Source organism: Tiliqua scincoides, chromosome 2 (genome assembly GCF_035046505.1).
Source record: "Tiliqua scincoides isolate rTilSci1 chromosome 2, rTilSci1.hap2, whole genome shotgun sequence".
In the NCBI taxonomy this organism is placed as follows: Eukaryota; Metazoa; Chordata; class Lepidosauria; order Squamata; family Scincidae; genus Tiliqua; species Tiliqua scincoides.
The window spans coordinates 136342447-136359968 of record NC_089822.1 but is presented as its reverse complement, the minus strand read 5'-3'; the positions used below and the strand labels follow the sequence as shown (position 1 = coordinate 136359968).

The 17522-nt window shown below is 45.2% G+C and overlaps 1 protein-coding gene across 6 annotated transcripts in view; it reads left to right on the top strand.

The window, feature by feature from the left end:
• Positions 1-6155: 6155 nt before the first annotated feature.
• Positions 6156-17522, top strand: part of SCN8A (sodium voltage-gated channel alpha subunit 8) — a 96823-nt gene continuing 85456 nt past the window's right edge. For all 6 annotated transcript variants that reach the window (XM_066613480.1, XM_066613476.1, XM_066613478.1 and 3 more), the window contains exon 1: positions 6156-6431. In XM_066613480.1, coding sequence (XP_066469577.1) covers positions 6156-6431 — 276 coding nt within the window. The remainder of the gene's footprint in view (positions 6432-17522) is intronic.

The window sequence follows — 17522 nt, the reverse complement described above, 5'->3', positions numbered from 1 at the left end:
GACAGCCTGTTGATTACTATCATTTGATCAATCATCTGCCTTTAATTGATCAATCCAGTATTTCTCAAACTGTGGGTCAGGACCCACTAGGTGGGTCACGAGCTAATTTCAGGTGGGTTCCCATTCATTTCAATATTTTATTTTTAATATATTAGACTTGATGCTCCCATGGTATGTGACTGCATCTGGGGAAATGTTGCAGTTCTGTACTTTTAACAGGCTACCATGAACATGTTTTTAACAATGATATTAAATGGAACTTTCTCTTGGGTAAATGTGGGTAGGATTGCAGTCTAGGATTGTTAAAAATTTTATTGCTTGATAATGTCATTTCCGGTCATAACATTACTTACAGATTCTCATTCTAAAAAGTGGGTCCCAGTGCTAAATATCTGAGAACTACTGGATCAATATATTAACCCATTTTTGCTCAGCCCACAGGTGTACATGTTTGGTCCCTTTTGCGTATATGCAGCGTTGGGCAGAAATGGCTTACGTAAACAAATTGAACCACATATGCCTATTTCCAAAACTACAGTGTCTTTTTAGCAAGCTGAAGGGAGTGTGAGTGAACTTACAATTTAATGAATGGAAGGTCTGTTCATTGTTAAATGGGCCAGACCATTGTTTCCTGCTCTCTTTTGTTACCTGTTATAGCAACATGCCAGAACAGTCTCAAAATAAAATAAAATATATGTTACTTCAGAGCCTTACTAATTAAAATTGGCCCTTCAGATTAAACAATTAAAATTTTAGTTTTTCAGGCGCAATCCTAACCCCTTATGTCAGTACTTTCCAGCACTCGCATAGCGGTGCCAATGGGACATGTGCTGTATCCTGCAGTTGGGTGTCACTCACAGAGGCCTCCTCAAAGTAAGGGAATGTTTGTTCCCTTACCTCAGAGCTGCATTGCCCTTATGTCAGTGCTAGAAAGCACTGAAATAAGGGGTTAGGATTGTGCCCTAAGTGAATGAAGCCACAGTTCAGATCCTGAACCCACATAGCCCTAGATGTGTCGCTCCTCTCACAAATCGAAACATTTGAAGCTGCCTTATGCTGGGTTAGGTGATTGGTCCATCTTATCCAGTAATGTCTGCTCTGATTGGCAGTGGCTATCAGGCACAACTCTTTCTTATCACCTGCTACCTGAGATCATTTTAATTGGGGGTGTCAGGTATTGAACTTGGGAGTTTCTGGATGTAAAACACATACAGCACAATCCTATGCATGTTTACTCAGAAGTAAGTCCTATTGTGTTCAATGGGCCTTACACCCAGGAAAGTGTGCATAGGGTTGTAGCCATACTCTTGAACTATGGTCCCTCCTGTAGTTATAATACATTAAAAAATGAATGTATTTTTTCCACCCATAAATTCTCAAGGAATTTAAGGACTTCACATCTCCCACCTTTAATCCTCACAACAATCTTGCAGGAAAGGGGAGGGAAAGATGGGGAGAGTCTGACCATAGGTTGCCTACTGAGCTTCATAGGGGCAAAGGAATTTGAGCCCGGGTCTCCATGGTCATAGTCCAATGTTCTATCACCAGTACATCACACAGGCTCTTTTTCAAACCAGTTGTAAACTCTTATTATAGCTCTGTTAACCTGAAGGGGTCTTTGACAGCAGGGTTCAGAGCACTAGGAAAGGCATGCACTAGGAAAGGCATATCATAATGATGGTGATGACTGACTTCATGCTGGAACAGTTTCATCATAATAATTTGGCCCTGTAGGAGATCATCAGCTTCAAGCAATGTGTTATCATTCCTTATTCAAGAGGTCCTTGCTTGTCAGTTTTGTACCTTTAGGACTGTGTGCATTTGGGCGCCTAAGTGTGTGACCGTGTACATGTATATGTATATAATATACATTAGCCATGTGTGTCTGTGTAGCTAATAAAGCTTCTTATTTGCTGAAGGATCTTAAAAATAAAACAGATGCCCCTGTGTTAATTTTTGTGCCCATCTGCCTCTGATGGGTATGTGCAGCAGTGGCAGTATTTCTGCACCTGGATCTTGATCTGCCCATCCAGCAGCCAGAATGCTCCCTTGTGCCAAAGCCCGCGTTCTCTGTTGTATTTCAGTCTGCAGTGCTGCAGTGCCATTGCATCAGAGCATGGCTTCTAGAATTCCACTCCCCTTCCTTCGGTGTGAAAAGCTCAAACTGTCAGCCCTCATGCAGGGAATCATAGAGCAGTCTCCTTCCTTTTTCTCCAGTAAAGATGTCAACCTTCAAAGCAGGGAGGGGGGTGTTCTCGTGTGTGGGGGGGGAGGGGGGTATATTGGAGCATCAGATGCAGACAAATTCTTTTTTCTGACTCACACTTTATTATTCGGTCTGAGAGCACGTCATACCTGGTTGGTGCCCTCGTTGTTGGGGACACAGTGCCATCCCTGCTGAATACAAACTTATTTCCTCCAAACAGATATGTGGGGGGTGGGATTTTTCTCCCTTTATGCCTGCAAAAATAATAATAATTGTAAAACACATAGCCTGCTGTAGTGCCTGAAACAGCAAGCTGATTGTCAGAAATCAGTTTTTCCTTCATGGAGCTAAAGACTGGCACTTGCTCAAGATTCCTGCTCCTATGCTGTGGAAAGCATAGGAGCAGGAATTTGTAAAAGTTGGCAAACCTAGTTCAATGGCAGTTTTTCCCCTACCAAGGACTTACCTATAGTGTGTAGTATAGGGAATTTTAGCTGGACATTAATATTTCTTCTGGAGTAGCAGGAAGTTGCTGTGCTCAGGTTGTACCTGGTGCTCTGCAGATGTGTTCTGCACAATATTCTCTGTCCTAACAATATTGTGAATATTCTATTTTACTATGTAAACTGTACACTATGCCGGTGGTATTTAGATGTTCATAATGATATTAAAAATACTGGGAGAATGACTTTTGTCAATCAAAATTTACCTGCACGTGTGCTTCCTTTTATACTGCAAAACCTTTTCCAGCTCAATACCATAGAGACAATACAAACAAAGGACTATCAACCCGACCCTCCATAGCAGAATTCTTCTGTATTCTAGAGATAAGTACAAAAGAAGAAACAGAATTAGGATGATCAGTTAGTTTATAACGTTGGCTGAAAATATGGGCAAAGGAAGCTAATTCCTTGCTCAAGGTCCTGTAAGGCAAGTCAACAAGAAGGGAAGAAGGAAAATATTCTATGTTGTATCATTCAGTGTGTGACATTTATGGAACAGGTAGATATAACTTCCTCCTTTTTAACTAGGTTCTTCCCCATCACACTTATTAGTCCCTCACCCAGGACAAAAGCAAAGCCATGAAAATTAACTTAGGGCACAAGCCTAACCAGGTCTACTCAGAAGTAAGTCTCATTTTGTTCAATGGGGTTTACTCTCAGGAAAGTGTGGTTAGGATTGCAGCCTTAGGCATTTTAACATCTGCATTTTGCCTGCTCAAATAAAACATACGTGCACACAATGGCTCTAGGCCAGAGATGTCTGTAGCAAGATGCAGTCAGGTTTTTAAATTCACTTTATTTTAAATGGCAGTTCCTCAGTGCTGCATGAGTTTCTGAAACTCATGGCCCAATCCTATTCAGACACCACACCAATGTCACACAGACAACATATCCTAGGCCCATACAGGCAACACCCTACCATGCAACCCTGCCAGAATGCTGGTGCAGCCTTCCCAGTAACTTCTCAGCAAGTCCAATAGGATCCACGGGAACCTCAACACAGCCTGTCATCCACAGAACAGCATCCTGACATTGGCATGTCATTGGCATGACATCACCGCAATGTCTGTGCGTAATCAGTGTGGTGTCCTTGTGTCATTGGTGTTATATATGGTCATCATCAGCACATCATCTGCGCATCATTGGTGTGATGTCCAATGAGCCAATCACAGCATCCACCCAGTTCCAGCCTCCGTGGGCAGAGAAGCAGTGTCAGGGGGAATGGACCAGTGCGCAGGGGCAGGACCAATGAGCAGCCAACATGGGGGGGTCACCCACTCCCCACCAGCCACTGGGAAAGAGAAGTATGACAACAGACACCTCCACTAACCATGGGGAGGTGCCCCAAGGACACAACACACAAACACTTTTTCATGACTGGCCAGTAACACTCATGGCAGGGACAAAAGAAGGGGGAGCAGATCTAGAGCTCATACCAGCTACTGCCCTGCATGCCTCATCCGGCATTTAATATAGCTTGCATCACAGCAAACAGGCACACCTGGCTGGGAGGCCATAACACATGGACATATCAGAGGAAGCACTGCATGGGCCAGTCATTGGGCTCCATTGTGGGGGAATAATCGGGGCAGGGATGATAGGATTTCAGAGTTCTGCTGTTGTTCCCTTCCCTATTGTTCCTTGTGGGGTTTCTCCTATTTCTGTTTCTCCAATCTACTCCTGTTGTTGGCATAGCATTATTCTAGTATCAGGGTGTGTCTGTCATCTGAAGGGCATGTCTGTCTAGCATATGTAGACTCCTCCTCATCCATCCCATGTCCCTCCTTCTCATATCATGCCAAATTTCCTCCCTTCTTTAGCCTCTCTAACAGCAGTTGTGCTGGCATCCAAGTGACATTTGAGCAATGCTAGCAAGGCATTTTTCCAATGTTTGCCAATGTTAGTGGCGCTCTTGCCGGTAGGCAGACTTCTATGTCTGCCGGCTGTTATTGCACCAGCATATGCAGAGTTACACTGGCGTATCTTGAGGATAGGATTGGGCCTTCAGAGAGGAAGTCAGAAATAATTTCTGACATGGCATGGAAGAATTAATTTTATTTTTAATGCTTGAAGTCTTGTTACACATGTTAGCCTGTGAAGTCGTATGGAGCAGAGCATGTTTTGTTTCAGGATCAAAGGCTGCCACAATACATATATTTATGCCACTCGTTCCACATAAACATGTTTAGGACTGAAGCGCTCAGTTAGCACAGGTTAAGGTGAATATGCTTGTTTTCTTATCTTAAGTTGTCTTGCTCCTCAATTGCAAAACTGAGGGTGCAATCCTAATCAACTTTCCAGCACTGAGGTAAGGGCAATGCAGCTATGAAGTAAGGGAACAAACATTTCCTTACCTCGAGGAGGCCTCCGTGAGTGCCCCCCAACTGCAGGATGCAGCACACACCCACTGGCACAGTGATGTCAGTGTGGAAAGTAGGTTAGGATTTGGGCCTCAGTTTGTCTATCTTAATTTTTCTTGCAGAACTCAGTTCTTGTTACAAACTCTATTTTAATTTAACAATGTGCTCTTCTATCTTTCTGCCTTCAGGAAACACTATCCACATCCATTTATTTGGCATGGAACTCCAGTGGATTGGAGAGGATTCTGGGGTATTTCCTAGAGGTCATTTTGTAGCTTGTTGGTCCTCTCCATTTCCCTATGAGATTGCACATCAAATTCTGTCCTATGACTGCATACTGCTGAGAAAAATTGGTACTGGTGGACAAGCTGCCTTTCAGGATAGGATGTCCACCATTATTCATCTCTTTCTGAGGAACCTCAATAAGTACAAAAAGCCTCTGAAGAATCCTTGGACTACCCAGTATACAGTCTGGAAACCACTGATCTACGACTCATTTCTTGCAAAACATTATGCTTGTCTTAACTGCCATTGGCAATTTCTGGGAAACCTTGGCAAACATTCAGTATCACTTGCAAGGCACAACACCCAGAAGGGAAACAGACTAATAGGAAGAACAGGTGATTGAAATGTGGGGGAGGTAGATCAACAGTGGAAGATGACCTTCAGAAGAGATAGGCTTGTCAGTGTGATGCTACATACCATAAAATGCTGTGGGGGGGGGGGCACTCACATTAGCTTCCATCTTTATTTTTATCCCAGACTTAGGAATAAATAGTGAAGAAGTTGGAAAATGTGATTAGAACATTGTCCCAAGTTCTTAGAGTTTAACCGCAGAACGAGGCGCACTTCAAATTAGTTTAACAGGTCCCTTGGGAAGATACAGATGGAGGATGATGGAGCCAATTAGTAGCATCTCAGAAGGATTTGTGGCTGCACTGGTCCCATTCATTCATCTCACCAAAAGACTTCTCCAACGGCCATTACACTGGTGAATGACTTGTGATTTCTGTCTCATTCTCTCCTATGTAGAGCTGACCTATCCCGGGCGCAACATAACTAAAGAAGTTTCTGCAGGATGAAAAGATGGCAGCACGGCTGCTTGCACCACCAGGCCCTGATAGTTTTAGACCTTTCACTCCGGAATCTCTGGCTAACATTGAGAAGCGCATTGCAGAAGAAAAAAAGAAGCAGCGTCCTAAACAAGACAGCAGTCACAGAGATGACGATGAAGAGAGCAGACCAAAACCAAACAGTGACCTGGAGGCAGGGAAGAGTTTGCCTTTCATCTATGGGGATATCCCACAAGGCCTTGTTGCTGTGCCACTGGAGGACTTTGACCCTTACTATATGACGCAGAAAGTGAGTCAGCAGGAGCCAGCTATTTAAAACTCAGTTCTTTTATCCACAAAGGAATTACAGGTTTGGGGGGCTGGAATCTCCTCCAGCTGCATGTGAAAAGGGACAAAAGTGACATTGTTGTGGGCTTTTAAAGTATGAACCTTGCATTTTAATTCACCTTTTTTTTTTTAAGGGCACAGGAAGAAATGTATCTTATAGGCTGCTGTGTGAGCTGATAGTTTTGCAAAATCACACACAACTTGGTGCATGGCTTACATCTCTTTGGAAAGCAGTAAATCTAATGGGGAGCCAGATAAACATGCCAGAGAAATGCAAAGGCAGCTTAGATGAGGGAGGGGTCCCATGTGTAGGAAACACAATTGGCCCATCTCAGGCAGGATAGGAAAAATCTTTGATGTTGAAGGTTTTCATGCTACTTTTGAGACTTATTTTCCACCCATGGTGACTTTTATTATTGTCAGCAGAGGTGAACACAGATTGCGTGAGTGCTCTCCCACGTTGCCCAGAACTAGATTTAGAACACTACTTCAAATGTTTCCTAGAGATCAGTGGATTTGAGTATGCAGTGAAACTCGGGGTTAACCACTTCACTATCTCAGAGTATAATTGGACTAAGGAAAGGCGGTCACTAGCACCACTACCTATTAGACATGAGCCTCAAATACAGTGGTGTGATTTAGGTCTCTTCTTAACCCATTTTTGCCCAGCCCACAGGTGTACACATATGATCCCTGTTGCATATATGCAACATCGGGCAGAAATGGCTTAACTTTTGCCATAACATATTGGGTGGAAAGACTTATCTTAGAACAAGCCCCATATAACTTATTTCTGAGTAAATATGCAGGGGAGTCCACTGTTCATCTACTTTTAACATCCCTGTCGTTCTCACAGTCAGGATAGTTGAATCCATTTTTGTAACTAGTGGGGAGTGAGTGCTTGGCCTACCTAGAAGCCACTGGTATCATTAATGGAGATGATCATGTGTATAACTGATGGTGCACGCAGAACTCTGTACATACAGTGTGTTAGGATGCATCTCACTACCAACAAAATTTCAGTGCACACAGCATTCTGGATCTTTTAGAAATCTTCCTTGTCACTTCAAACCTTTTTAGCACTGGGATCCACTTTTTAGAATGAAAATCTGTCAGGACCCACCCAGAAGTGATGTCATTAACCTGAAAGTGATTCATGGCTGGAAGTGACATGATCAAGCAGGATAATTTTTAATAGTTGCTGATCTGCTTTGTTTTGTTTTGTTTTAATCCCCAAACATCCCAAGGCTGCAATCCTATCCACACTTATCCAGGAGTAAGCCTCACTGACTACCATTCTTAAAGGTATATACATGGTAGCCTGTTAAAAGTACAGATCTGTAACATTTCCCCAGTGCAGTCACATACCATGGTAGCATCAAGTCTAATATATTAAAAATACATTGAAATGAATGGAACCCAACTGAAATTGGCTCACAACCCACCATTTGAGAAACACTGCTCTAGGGAGTTGGGATTCTAATTATTTAAAGAGGCCAGTGCATCCCCAGGATCAGCAGAAGGGAAACACTTCTCCCTCTGTTTTAAGGTACAGGGATTTAAAGTGTCAGGCATCCCTCTTCTAGCGTCCAGAGTCCTCACACAGAACAACAACAAAAAACATTTGATGTTACCTATAGTTAACTTCTTAGCTAGGCCTTTGCCCCACTTGTATCTCTACTCTGCTCTTTCCAGTCACCTATGTTGCAGGTATGAGGTCCAGGAATTGAACCTGTTGAATGCTTAGCTGTTTACATTTGGTTTTAGGGTCCTTTTAAGGTGCCCTCAGACTTCCTTTCTCGCAAGATCCTGACTAGCCCCCTTCAAGCTGGCCTCCATCTCCCTCTTTCCTCCCTCACCTAACACTCAGAACACTCTTTTCACATCTTGCCCCTTCCTCACCTTGGCTCTCCAGGTTTTGCTTCACATGAGGATACTTCTGTGTCATACATATAAAACGAATTCCATTTTGACAGAGCATCCATTGTTGGGGCAGTTTGGATATTACAATAACAGAGTTGATAATGATATTGTCATGGGGGAGAGGCACAGAGGAACAGCAAAGGTACCACTTTTGCCAGCCGTATTCTCAAATGGTTCTTCCTAAGACACTAGAGCAGTTCAAGTGTGCTGGCCATAAGAACTGGTAAAAGCCTTACAACAGCTGTTCATGAGGTCCAGACAAGTTCCTCTTCCTGAACGTAGATTGTGGAGTGGCCTTGCTTATAAGCAGAACGACACATTTACTAAGCAAATGTGTTTTCAAAGTTGCATGTGCAAAGGGCAAATTAGGGCAAATGGTATTTGTAGGGAAGAAGCAGTGGTTTCACCCTTTCTATTCCCATCAGATCTCATCTACAAATGTCCTGTCCCAAGACTCTTGTCTTGTCAGTTTTATTTTCACATTCAGTAATCAACTGGGTGGCAAAAATGGTTTTAAATGAGAGGGGAGACATTTGTAGGAGAGAATTGGGGGGGGGGGTGATTAGACACCTAAATCCACAGATTCTTCCCTCAAATCTTCCCTGACATTAGTATAGGATGCAGTTGCGTGCCTGCCATAGGCTGACCTGGGGCAAATGCCCCGAGCGCCAACCTCTAGGGCCCCGTGGAATCCTCTCTGAGGCTCCCGACAGAGGCGGAAACTGTGCTTCCGGTTTGCCGGAAGGACAGTTTATAGCGCCAGGGAACCTCACAGAGGTTTCCCCGGCATGGGAGGAGGTCGTGCAAGGCTCCGTGAGCCTCTAGTAAGTAGGGAGGGTGAATTTCTGCCTGCGGGGGGCGGCAACAGCCCACGGGGGGCGCCGTCGCAGAGCTTTGCCCCAGGTATAGGGCTCAGAGGTCCAAGGCTGATAGGAGGCATGCACACGGTTACCAACCCCTCATAACTACATGACATGTTGTTAGCCATAAGTAACTACCTTAAAGTTAAGTTAACCTGTCTCATTCCTAGCTCTTCAGAGTCTCTGGCAAAGTCTTCTGACCACACTGCCTGAGATCTTCTAACTGGAGATTAACTAGAGAAGGGGTATAGGCAGTCTTCAGGCTTCTTTTTGGGAAGAACCCCAAGGTCCACCAATCAGGTGCAAAATAGTGGTTGAGTGGGGCAGTTGCACACCCCAGATTGAAGAGCAGGGTGTTTCAGAACACAGGCTCAGTCAAGGAGATTGTTTTCAGCACCAGAACTAAATTCATGGTTTTTTCCACACAAAATCCATTCCTGGTCTTTCTCCAAGTGTTCTTCATTTCATCTGCCTATACAGGGGCCCCATATCCACAGATCCTATATCCGCGGATTCACTTATCCACAGATTGGATCCATGGGAGCCCCCCAGCATGTGCACCACCGCACGCACCCCCTTTGGGGACAAGGGGAGTTCTAAGCTCAGCAGAGGCTGAGGATGTCCATTCCCCGACCTTTGCCAAGCTCATACTGAGCTCTGAGACAAAGAAAAAAAAACCTGCAACTTCCAGTTTCATGGAGAATCAGGAAGTGACGTTTTTAATGCCTTAAAATGCATTAAAAACATCACTTTCAGTTTCTCCGTGAAACCGGAAGTCACCTGTTTTCAGCTTCTGAGCTCAGTCTGAGCTTGGCAGAGGCCAGAATGGACATCTTTTGCCTCTGCTGAGCTCAGAGGCTCCTCCAGAGGTGAGGAGGCAGTCCCCCAGGATCGTGTGGATGGGTGTTCGCCCATATCAGTAGTTTTAGTTATCCATTGGAGGTTCCAGAATGGAACCCTGTGGATAAGGGGGCACACCTGTACTGTATTATTATTAGTGGTGTCTCAGCCCACCACATGTTTGGATTGGGATTATTGTTGTTTTTGTTTATTTATGGACCTCTTGCAAATCACCCAGAGGTCTGTCCCCTTACAGATCCCAAACTACCCTCTGTCCACCCTTGAACTCAAGTGCTTAGGGAAAATTCCACTAGTTAACATTTAACGTGGACTTACTTGGCAGACTATGCACATAAACCCCAACAGGATAAATCCTTCATTAGGACCAACTGAAATGCTTCCCAGCAGTGAGCAAGCTTTCAGCTTCTCCAGAACACTTCTTCTGGTTTGGTGTTAAGCAACCAAAAAAAGAAAATGGGCATGAGAAAGCAGAGCCCAACAGAAAATCCCAAGAGCCTGCAATTTGTAACAGCTTTAAGATGGAGTGCAAGAGATATTATGCAGCCTTAACTAGGGTAAATCATGCTGGGTGCAAATTAGACTTGAGGCGGCACCAAGGGCTACTGGGACAAAGAAACATCTCAGTGGTTCCTTCATTTTTAAAATGTAAACACCGGCAGTTATTCAGACCTGCCTCCAGCACTAAACAGAGACATAAGATCTTTGGTAAGCAGAGGAGAAGTCATCTGTTAATGTGAAGATACCTTGTTTGATAGGCAGCCAGGCGAACAGGGGTGAATGTAAGATTTGCAGGGGAAGTGCAGAAGGGAAGGAGATTTCCAGGGGCAGCAAGCCAGCATTTGTGAAGCCTGGTGCTCATGCTCCTATCCACTGACAGGAGGAAATGCAGGTGTTGGGGGCTGCTGAGGCCAGTCAGACTGTTAGAAGATGCAGGCAGCCACAGGTAGTTCCAGAGTTAAACAGAAAGGGCTTGCCACAAGATGGCCTGTATGGCCAGGACAGATGGGAGACAAGGCTACTCACAGGATCTTTTAAACTGGAGTCACTATTTGAGGGCCTGCAGTCCCTGGTCACATAGCAGCCTATCCTGTCTGAATTCTGGAACCCCACTTCAGGTTCACCTGTGTACCTCCTTGTCTTTGGCCTGGATGGGAGCACTCAGAGCTTGTTCTATAGGTGGGGATGATTAAGGCAGGATAGTCTTAAGAGCCAAACTACATGTTATGTTACACACTTGGGGTTATAGCCAAAAAAAGTAAATTCTAACAGCCCAATCCTATGAGGAACTAGCATTCTGGCAGCACAAGTTCCTTTATGGCTGTCACAAAATATGACATGCCATTCAGCTTGGCTCAGCTGCAAGCAGTGTGCAACTGTGACCATGCACCAGAGACTCATCAAGAACCCCCAGTCCAACCCTGCACAGCAGGGGAGGAGGTGGGGTGGGTGGAAGGAGAGGTGGAAGGTGGGTGGGTGGAGAGGTGGAAGGTGGAGGTGAAAGGTGGGTGGAAGGAGAGGAATGGGGAAGAGACTGGGGTGGGGAGGGGTCAGACCGAGGCTGGGAACAGGTAGTATTGGCACCAGCAGCACTGTTGATATCCTAGCCCCATTCTCGGCCTTTATTCTTCCCACTCAGACTTGCTCCAGCTATATAGCTCCAGCTATATAGCTGACACAGATCTCAATAGACCCAGTAGAGTGGTGAGGGCTTACCTCTGGCCAAGGGAACAAATGTTCTCTTACCTGGAGGAGACCTCCGGGGGGGGGGGTACTCCCTGCATGATGCAGTGTGTGCTTCAGTGGTGTGGTTGCATCTGCAGGGGGGTGGAGTTTTCAATAGGATTGGGTTGGAAGCAGGGATGCGAAACAGAAAAACATTCATTTTTAATGACTCATGTTAACTAGAGTCATGAACGTCACTGACTCTCACAACTTAGGGCCTGTGACTCAAAAAAGAGTCATGACTCAAATAGGCTCAACTCTATTGTGTGTGCTTGTGACTCTGTTTTGTTCATGTGCATGCTTGTTTACTTTTTTTTGGCCACACCTGACTCTCATTGTGGCTCATTTTTCACAATCACTTGGACTCAAGTAAAAAATGACTACACAGTGGCTCAGGACAAGTCATGACAGCCACAAGTTGACTTAAGTCAGGGAGTTGGACTCACAAGTTGACTTGAGTCGGACACTCACAACTTAACTCGCAACTTGGCGCAGTGACTCCAACACATACCTGGCTGTAAGGCCCATTGAAATTGTTGGGACTTAAGTTAACCATGCTAGTGATGGGGAAGCTGGTTTAGTCCCTCCTTGAAATGAATTGAAAATGATCCAAACTTTCCACCCTGTAAATCAGAAAAAATAGAACATTTATGAAGTATTTTGGGTCTCAGTAAATGCTCCTGGATGCACTCTCCCTGCCAGTCCCAACCACCAAGCAACACTTCGCCCTTCCCTTCTTTGTCTAGGGCAGTGGTGACCTGGAGAGTACTGGTGGTGCAACAGAGTGTGAAGGGGAGAGGTGTTTCTCCTGCTTTCCCTGATTCATTTCCCAGGTATGCTGCAAGCAGTGGTCAGAAAACCCTGTAGTGGTGAGTCAGGGACAGGAAGTGTTTTGTCTTCACACGCACACACACACACACCCCCACTGATGCCTTCTTAGCATTCCAAGGCTAAAGATAAATTTGCAGTTGAGATGGATAAGTTTCCAATCACTTGCAGCAATTGCTGTACCTTTAAGTAAAAGGTAGATGGAGCGATCCAATGAACTTATCCAGGTGGAAAAAAATGTGAGAGGATCAAAAAGCTTGCTTCTCTTCAGAAGTGCGCTTTTCAAACTTCTGAAATTCTTCCCTGAACCTGAATTTAATGTAATTTACCTGCGTCTCTAAACATAGCTACATTGATTTCAGTTGTTCTTGGATACAACCCATAGGCTGGCCAATACGTATGTGGGCTTTAAAAAAAAAAAGTTAAACAACAGCTTTTCACACCTCAGAATTAGGATCAAAACCCAGAATTGGAGGCTGGGAGCAGAATAAGAATTGCAGTGCACTATACCACCATTCTGACAAAATGTGTGTCCCCAAAGCCAGTATTGGTCTCAGAAGGGATTTCTTTCAATAGCAGTTTCCCTTCAGGGCTAATGTCAGTTTTGGGGAATGCAGTTTTTATCAGGACTGTGGCAGGAAAGTGCCAAACACTCCAACACCACGCATTGTGGTTTCAGTCCTGATTTCACACATACCCTTGCTGAAGTTGGGGGAGATGGGCTATAAGAAGTAGTTTGGCCCTAAGCCATAGGGTTTTTCAAGGTTGAATGTGTGTGAATCAGACAGTGCAGGGCTGCCTAGGAGGTAGTAGAGGGCAGGCCTCAGTGTGTGTGATGCACCCATTTCGCCTGTGAAACGGCTGCCTGTGCTGGAAAATCATTTCTGCTCCCCCAAGAAGACGTCATTCCCATTTAGAAATATGTGGGAGGCCTCTGCCAGTGCAGCTGGCATGCCATGCAGAGAACAATATGACTGTGTGGACGGTGGGGTGTTTTTTTTTAGTAATAGTCAGCTAGAGACATCACTGGGCATGTGATAAACAGCTCCTCCCCCAACTTCCTGCTCTGTGTGGAGACCTTGTGCCTTTTCCCACAAAAGCTGGAATGGTCTGCTTCCTGCTTTCATTACAGCATCATGTAGGAAGTTCTGTGTGCATTAGTTCTCCAAATAAACGATTTTGGATCTTCCCACTAACATTTTAAGACCCATTTTAAAAATCTCTTCTCTGAATCATCTGAAACAGCAGTTCTGTATGAACCTTTGACATTTTGCCCAGTCTTTTATTTTTTTGTGCCATCTTCTAGCGTATGAAGAACAAATCTACATCATGGCATTTTCATAAGAACTAAAGAGCCAGGCATAGGAACCTGACCAGTCTGGCTCTAGAACTGGTTGATTTCATTTTGTTTTGTTTTATATTATCTATTCAGGGATCTCTATCCTGCACTACCTCAAATGCCTCTAAAGTGGCTAAGAAAATTGATGAAAAGGTGAAAGAATCAAACAGCAAAACAGTAAAAACAAAAAGAGGAGGACAGTTAAGAATAAAGGCAACAATTAAAAGAAAACCATGCTGGCAAATAGAAAACTTTAAAATGATCCTCCAGAAGATTATGCATGGTCTTGCCCATCTGCCAAGGTTCAGAGCGGATGACAATTCCCTATTTTGATGGACCTCACAACAATCCAAAGAGAGAGAGAGAGAGAGAGAGAGAGAGAGAGAGAGAAATCACTATTATTTCAATTTTACAGATGCAATAACTGAGGTGGATAAGAATCTTAATACCCCCAGGCCTTTCTTTCACTTTGCTAAAAGTCTCCACAATATTACTGAATACAATTAAGAGGAAGCATACACAGGGAAATTCATGCTTAGCAGTCCCAGTTCAACACAGTCAACTAGGGACAAGAGAATGGACCATGGGAATGCTAATCCCCATTGAAAGTATGAAAAATAGATTATTTTGAACAAATGAACCTCCCCAGTTTAGATTGGTGACAATTTCAGCTTTTCAGATTGGCATTTCTTTTCCCTGGTCACTTCCAGACAGCGATCTGTGTGGATCTTTCCTGGACAAGAAGTGGTGTTCAGCTCTCACCACCCTACCCTGTTAACATATTGACTAACAGCATAGGAATCATTGGCACTGACAGAAAGTGTCGCAAATGAGTGACTTAACACCACCAAACCTAAGCTAGTCTGGGGTAGGCAAAAAAATTGCCAGCCAATCAGGTTAGCTGTAAAAAAGTTCCTACCAGGCTTCCAAGGGCAACCAGCGAATCTCAGGGTCCATGAGGGTCGCAGTTTGGAGCCTGAGTGACTGGAGCAGTGAAAAAAAAATGCAGCTAACAATCACTTGTTATAACAAAGGCACTGTTATAACAATACTCCCCCTCACAACAAGGGCACAAACTAAGCACCTTGCTTTTCCTGCCTTTTACTCACATCGCCAGCGGGGGTTGGGCAAGATCTACCAGTGCAAGACAAGTTCATTTGACAAACATAGCCTGGATGTTATTAGACCAGTCTCTCCTCCCAGTCTGGTCCCCTTGCTATGCTGAGACTGCCATGCCACTGCAATTATGGGCCTCCACAGTGTGCAGTGTTCTTTAGGTGTGCACAGGCAATATTTTAGTTGTCTCTTTAAATATTTGGAGGAACCACAATAATTATTTGCAAAGTTATGTAACATGTGGGTATGCTTGGCTACAGTTCCCTGTTGGCTATATCGTAGGATGGCAACCCCACGTTTACTTCAGTGTCATGTGTGAAATGGCTCTTTAACCCATATGAGTAAAAAATAGATACACTTTTTTATAAGAAAGCAATAAACGTGGCATACGAGTTATCGGAATGGTTGTAAACTGGAATATTCTCCATTTACGAACTAGGAATTAGATCGCTAGAGCTGCATTACAAAAAGGTTAATATGATAAAAGAATACCAGATATATTTGTGATGTCCAGCATATATGGTATGAGATGATCCGTTTTCATGACAACTGAGGCCGTCCTCACCTCTTTTGTCTCCTTCCTTGTAGTAATTTTAACAGGTTAAGGGCGCAATCCAAACTTGCGCTGGAACAGGCAAGCCAGGAGGCTTGGGCTGTATCCAGCGCAGGATCATGCAAAGAAGCAGTTCAGCCAGAAGTAAGGGGAAACCTTTCCCCTTACCCCTGGGTAAGGGCTTCTGGCGTCTATGGGCCTCCTCGGACCTGCGCCACCGGCCTAACTAGAAGTTAAGATTGCACCCTAAGTTGCCCTCTGGACCAATCATATAGACAACTGGTTGCTCCCATCTGTTTTAATAATCTTTACTAACTTCGTAGGCAAACATATATAGTAATAATAAAAGCCATTTCACCTGGCCACAGTCTAGCATGACCAAGAAAAAAGTCCAGGCTAGATCTTGATGAGGTTGCCTCATTTTATTTAAGGTCTTCTGCCAGTGATTCTCAAACTTTTAGCACCAGGACCCACTTTTTAGAATGAGAGTGTGTCAGAACTCACTGTAAGTGATGTCATGACTGGAAGTGACATCATCAAGCAGGAAAATTTTTAACCTTAATCCTAGGCTGCAATCCTCAGGAGTAAGTTCCATTTACTATCATTGTTAAAAGTAAATACAGGTGGAGCCTATTTATCCGCGTTAGTTCCGTTCTGTGACTCGGCGTGATTGACAAAAAACACATTGTGCTAAATTCCATAGAGTTATGCAAATACTGCAGCCTGACACTTCCGGATGGAAGGAAACTAAGGCAGCTGTTATCAATCCCTTCCTCTCCGCTCCGTACTCAGCCCTCCCATTGCCAGCTGCCCGGCTTCTTTCACAGTTGGGATGCTGATCTTTTAAGAGTCCAGCCCTATGTGTTTCTACTCAGAAGTAAGTCCCACTGTAGACAATGGAGCTTACTCCCAGGAAAGTGTGGAGAGGATTGTAGGCTAAATCTCATGCTTTGCTTGGTGGGAAGGCTTGCTTGTGTCGGTCATAGCCTGCACCATGGGGGGGGGGGCAGAATTCAGCAAACACTCCTGTCAGGGGCTCGCTGCCTGGCCAGCCCCTGCCTTACCTGGAGGTGCAGGGGGGGCGGAGGACAGGCGGGAGAGAGCCACGGAAGGCTGAGGGCAGATCCCATCAGTCGCCCCTGCGGGCTGCCAGGGCTGGTGGAAGCCATGGGTGGGAGGAGGAGCAGCCCCCAGAGAGGCACTCCTCCCCAAAGTGCAGGGGTGCCGGGGGACGGACAAGGGAGTGCCCTAGGCAGCAGTGGGCACAAACCCACTGTGGTAACCCCCACAGATGACCAGGCACTGTGGGGAGCCGGGGGCAGGGGGGAAGAGCAACAGGGTGGCAGGGAGACAGGCGGGGAGGAGGAGCAAGAGGCAGGCCAGGGCACAGAGCCGCTCAGCTGGTGAGCAAGCCTCCCACAGACTCAGACAGCAGGGTAGGGTTGGCTCCAGGACCAGGTGCTCAGGCTGACTGGGTGAGAGGGGTGGAGCCAGGAACTCCATAAAGGCCGGGGAGGCCAATGATGAGGAGGAAGCTGGGCAAGGCTAACAACCAAGAGGAAGTCTGCATGCCCATGAGACCCAGGATACCTTAGAAGCCAAAGAGGGGGACCCAGGTGGATCTAACCCCCCCTTTTTGGACCTAAGGCCACTCAGCCTCACCCCAGGGACCTGCCACAGGGTGAGTCTGAACCCCTTTTTGGCCGGAGGACCCTCAACCCCCTCCCCAGGATCTGACAACTCTCTGGGTTTTTTAAAGTAATTCCCTCTGTTGCTACCACACCTGCCCCTGAGTGAGAGTGCAAGTGCGAGTGCAAGTGTGAGCGAGAGCAAGCTCTACCTTCCTGCACG